Source organism: Nicotiana tabacum, chromosome 11, assembly GCF_000715075.1.
Source record: "Nicotiana tabacum cultivar K326 chromosome 11, ASM71507v2, whole genome shotgun sequence".
NCBI lineage: Eukaryota > Viridiplantae > Streptophyta > Magnoliopsida > Solanales > Solanaceae > Nicotiana > Nicotiana tabacum.
The window spans coordinates 23,149,049-23,154,657 of record NC_134090.1 but is presented as its reverse complement, the minus strand read 5'-3'; the positions used below and the strand labels follow the sequence as shown (position 1 = coordinate 23,154,657).

Sequence of the window (5,609 nt, the reverse complement as noted above, 5' to 3'; positions counted from 1 at the left end):
AATGGAAAAATAGATAAAAGAAGTTTATCAGTCTCTATCTCCATATTTCTTTTTATTCCATCCTCATCTTTAAAGCTTTTTTTCTTCCTTATTTCCCTCCTTATTCTCCAAAAGGGATAACCTTTAACTGGATCTATATCTTATTTTCATTTCATTTTTACGAGTGATAGATTCCACAATAAATGGACTTTCATGCTAATTGGGCCACATTGAATTCATGACGTCATATTTGAACTAAAAATATGAAATAATTACTTGTAAATTGAAGTTAGCTAATGAAAATATTGAAGTGCAAGTGAAATATTATTTAAATTTTAAGCGAAGTACTGAAATTGTGATTTGAAAGTGTGAAGACTTTGAATTCATCAACTTTCATAAACACTTTTCTAAATGAACTTTATGCCCAAAACACATACATTTTTAAAAGTTAAATACTCTTCTTTGTTTATCATCAAGTCAAATGCTGGCCAATTGCAAATAGGTAATCAAGTGGGTTGAAGAGAATTTAGCCTTGAATGTCAAATTGTAGTCAACAACATTACATGACCCAAATTGGCCATTTTTATGTTTATAGATTCCTTTGTTCTTGTGGCACGTGAGCTTGTGTAGCATCAACAGTTGACTGAATTAACCAACATAAAAATATACAAGGGATCACAAGTCACGACTTGAACCCACTAATGGAAACAAACTATACAACTTGCTCACTGCAAAATCTTGCAGCCTGTATTTCCTCTCCCATTTCTATTGCTAAGTATCCATAACAGTAAGTCCCTCCCAAAAAGTTAAAAATTAAAAGTCACAACTAAAGAAAAAGTCAGCCAAAAAGACAACATTTTTACACTTTGAGAGTATGGTCCTGGCTTTCAATAGATTCCTTCACAAGTTCAACGCTCTTTTGACTAAGAGACCCATCTTCCTCAGCATCAAAACTAGCATGAACACTGTAGAAAACATACACTAGTACAGCAAGTCCTGAGAAGAATCCGAATCGAACATAGGATGGTCTATCAAGTGAACCCAACAAAAATATGTTGAGGAAGATAGATATGGAAGGAATCCATGGCATTAATGGGACACCCCAAAACTCAGGTTTTCGCGCTTGCGGTACCATATAGTGGAATATTTGTACTACAGCGATGGTGATTGCTGTGCAAGCACCAAGCATGAAAGCTTTTGGCTTGCCTGGTGGTGCAAATTGCCATAAAAGGGTGAATAAGATTGAAGTCAAAGAGAAGCAAAAAAGAAAAGACAGTGTAGGCCATGGGTTTGTTACGCCAACTGAGACGTAACGCTTGTAGATAACAGCATTTGCTACCATGTAAAACACAAACAGTGTACCGATTGACACCAGGTTCAGGAGTATTTGTAAATCAGTGAAAAGAGCAATTGCTGCTGTGCAAATTCCTGAAAAAATCAAACACATCCTCGTATTAGTGTGATACTAATAATTCCCTTACAAGGAATTGTAGCAAGAATATATTTCTGAAATTGGTAAGAACGTGTCATTTCAGTCAAAAGTTGCGGCCTGTACAAATTCCTGTCAAGATTATGGGTCTGAGAAAAGAACATGACCAGATCTTCAAAAGGGTAGAAGAACAAAGGATTCGAGATATTGCATTTTCAACCATTTTCCAAAGTCATCTAACATTCCCATTTACTAAATTCTTGTTCCACTAATGTTTTATGTAAGTCACACACATAATCTTTACAAAGAATAAGAATTCAAGATTGGTCAGCAACTGAAAAAAGTTTATACTTTGCTGAGCTCAAAAACGTGACTCAATAGTGAATCAAAGTATGTGGAGAACATTCGTTTAGATAATGATATGAAGAACCTTTCTAATTATATATTGTTTGGACCAATAATTGCAGCTAGTCACTCCTGCCCTTCTCGAATTAATAAGGAACCTTACTTATTATATTTGTAAGGTGTATACAATGCATTATTATCACGACTTAGTTCATAGACTAAATCAAGACCAGGAAAAGAGGATTTAATTCCCCTTTGGGCGGTAATTGTCACCACTATCTTGACTCTCGTCTCATGACCTCCAAACATGAGATTATTTCAGGATATAATACAACTTATTTTAAAATTATATGGAATATGTTCTTGCTTGAAATACACATATTTCATTTTCATTAGTTTGAAACATCTTGGGAGCCTTGGCGTAACTAGTAAAGTGGTAGAGAGGTCACGGATTCGAGCAGTGAAAATAGCCTATTGCAGAAATGCAAAGTAAGACTACATACAATAGACCCTCGTGGTCTGTTTTCCGGACCTTGTACATAGCGGGAACTTTATGTGTACCGAAATACCTTTTTTCGAAACATTTAGGTGGTACACAGTTGCTACAAATGTCACTAAAATGAAAAAACAAAAAGCCAATATTATGACAGACGTTGAGATATGAGCCAAGCTTTATCCAATGATGGACCCACATAGAAAATCAGTCAAAGCCCCTTTCACTAAATATTTGTCAAATCTTTGTGTGATTGTGAGGGACTCATCGTCTTGACATGAATCCATAGACCCCACAAAACCCAGAAAAATAGTTAACTGAATATGATAGAGTCCCATGATAAACTTATGAGCATTCCCCTAAAACGTAAAGCTATCGCCTTAACCGAACCGAACCGAAACGGTTCTTTTGTGGACCCCCCTACTCTCCCAACAGTAAAGCTAACAAAGAGCAGATTCACGCAATAACAGGAAAACACATACACACGCATTTCTACCAAGTGATGCACATAAAAATACGTAACACAACAAATATTTGAAGTTCTAAACAAATAATAACACACCTCTATGCTTTTATTCCCCAAGCCAATACTAATTAAATTAATGATGCTTTGAGAAATAAATAGTAATACATTTAGGCAAATATTCTTACGGATCATTTGGTTTGAAACAAAGTTTATAATCCCACAATCTTAATCTCGATAATTAAACGACCCCTTAGTAATTAAGACATTAAACATCATGCTTAAGAGGTTTACGTAGTATTAGAATAAGGATTAGAATAAAACGTACCGAGAAAAACAGAAGCGTTAACAGGCGTTGATGTCTTAGGATGGACCTTAGCAAACCAAGCAGGTACCACGCTGGACCGTCCGATCACACACATGTATCGAGCCTGCCCCAACATTGCCACTAACAAAGATGTTAGAATACCGAAAGCCGCCCCTACACCGATCACATTCGACACCCATCTCCAGCCGTCTGATTCCATAAATGCCCCCGAAAATGGCGCATCTGGATCAATCTGTTCATCAAACAATTCAATAATATGTAATTAACATTTTATATTAATCACTAATTTGATAAAAAAAAAATATCTGATCTATTCTGTCACATATTAAATACAATCATAATATAAATAATATCTAAACTGTGAATACATATAACTTAAATGATATATATTAACCTCTTTTACATTTATTTGAGTTTGCTTACATTGCCGGGAGTTTTAAATCCAAATAATTGTGCGTAAAATTAGTCAATTTATTTGAGACTGAGGTGTAATCAGATAAATAATAGTAAGGGCAAAAATGTACTTTGACCTAAGTAAACCAAAAAAAAAACAAATTATTATATTATATTATACCATATCATAAGGGAGAAGCATGGACATAGAAGCAGCCATGAGGCAGTAAAGAACTGTCACGAGTATAACGGAACCCGAGACGCCAGCAGGTATATCCTTAACTGGATTTTTGACCTCTTCAGCCATTGTTGAAACGGCGTCGTAACCTATGTAGCTCAAGTACACCATTGCTGCCCCATTGAACACCCCTGAAGCTCCAAATGGAAAAAATCCACTCGCATGATTTTGATCCCCTGCTTTTGTAAAATTCTTCGTTTCACCTCTCGTAAATCCAATTACAATAACAAATACTATGAACACTAAATGTAACGCCGTTAACACCATATTCAACATCGAACTCTCCCTTGTACTGCACAAAATAACAACAAATAATTATTATTCGAAGCTTATTTGATAAAATGAAATTGAATTGGATTGGATTGGATTGAGTTTTCATGATTTTGCCGTACCTGTAGCAGATGATTACGGTGAGGGCTAAAACAACTAAGACAGCAACAACATCAATCTCATTGAATCCTTTGGGTAATCCACTAACGGTGATTTTCAATTTGCTTTCTATGCCCAAAGCTGTACATAAATATCCAGTGAAACTCCTTGCCACCGCAGCATTTGATAATACGTAGTCAATTATTAGATTCGCACCAGTCAAAAACGCTAGAAATTCACCTGCACTACGCCATGACGTTGATCAAGTTAATCGGAGTAATAAAAAGTTACAGGCAATGTGATTTTTATAAGTGTTGTTAACGAATTGTTTTAATAAATTCGGAGTGAAAAACGGACCAAAAGTGATGCGGATATAGCTGAAGGCACCGCCAGCAACAGGCATACCAACGGCGAACTCAGTGTAACAGAAAGCAGAGAGAAGAGCGCAAAAGCCAGCAATGGCGTAAGAGAGGACAACAGCGGGACCAGCACAGAGACGGCTAGCACGACCGGAAGTAACGAAGACGCCGGCGCCAACCATACCGCCGACGCCAAATCCGACGAGGTCGTACCACCGGAGACTCCGTTTCATATCTCCACCAGACCGGGCTCTGACTCGGCTTGTTTGTTCGAAAGAAGTCGAGACTGAACCGGCACGGCGAGCTAACCGGTTTGGGGTATCGGAAAGTGCTCGGAGGTAAGATTTTAAGTTAGAGAAAGAGGAGTTATGGTTCTCCATTTTTTTTTGGACCACCACTCTCTCACTCTCTCTCGTTAATTTATCAGTATTTTGAGTGAGTTATTTTGCAGAGAATTGAGAAATGGATCAATGGGTATATAAAGCGTTTGCAGTTAACACTTCAGAAGATGGCTCATACTGATACCATTGGATCTTCGGAGGAAAAAATAAAATACAAGAAGATACCTATTGGATCAAGATACTAACATCCACTAGCTTATAAAGAAAGGCAGATTACATTTTTTCTTTTAACATTCAAAAATAGCCACTTTACAAATAGCTACTCTCTTGTAATTTTAAATTTTACACGTGAAACTCAAGGAACACAACAATCCAGTATAATCTTACAAGTGGAGTCTCACGAGTAGGAGTGGGCATCGGTCGATTCGGTTCAGTTATGAATATTATCGGTTTTGCCTATCGGTTATCGATTTATAAATATCATAACCCGATAACCAAACTGATAAGATATTGGTTATCAGTTATTGGTTAATCGGTTATCAATCATTATTAGTTCGGTTATTGGTTTACCCGATAAAATAAAATAACTAAAATAGTTTCACAATGTATAAAACTGTTTCGCAATGTATAAGATTTTAAGAACTGTTTTGCTAAAACTCTTTTCAGAACTGTTCTATTCCACAAGAATTTAAATTTACTGCAATATCCATAAAATAAACACTAAGCAAAGTTTCTATCGTTCATTCATCAACCCAAAAAAATATAAACAAAAATCTCAATATCAGTCTGTGATGAAAAAATAGAATAGGAGTCATATTTTCACTTCGACACTTTCTGCAAATACAAGGGATCTAAATGAATGATAAATACAA

General features: G+C 36.1%; 1 protein-coding gene across 1 annotated transcript; it reads right to left on the bottom strand.

Moving 5' to 3' along the window:
* Positions 1-693: 693 nt before the first annotated feature.
* On the bottom strand, positions 694-4,934 carry LOC107791308 (cationic amino acid transporter 7, chloroplastic). The gene is made up of 5 exons (XM_016613347.2): positions 4,395-4,934; positions 4,061-4,277; positions 3,612-3,960; positions 3,038-3,269; positions 694-1,407 (listed from the first exon to the last, which is right to left on the bottom strand). Exons 1-5 carry the CDS (start codon positions 4,774-4,776, stop codon positions 839-841), a joined length of 1,749 nt encoding a protein of 582 aa, XP_016468833.1. The 5' UTR covers positions 4,777-4,934; the 3' UTR covers positions 694-838.
* Between the last annotated feature and the right edge of the window lie 675 nt (positions 4,935-5,609).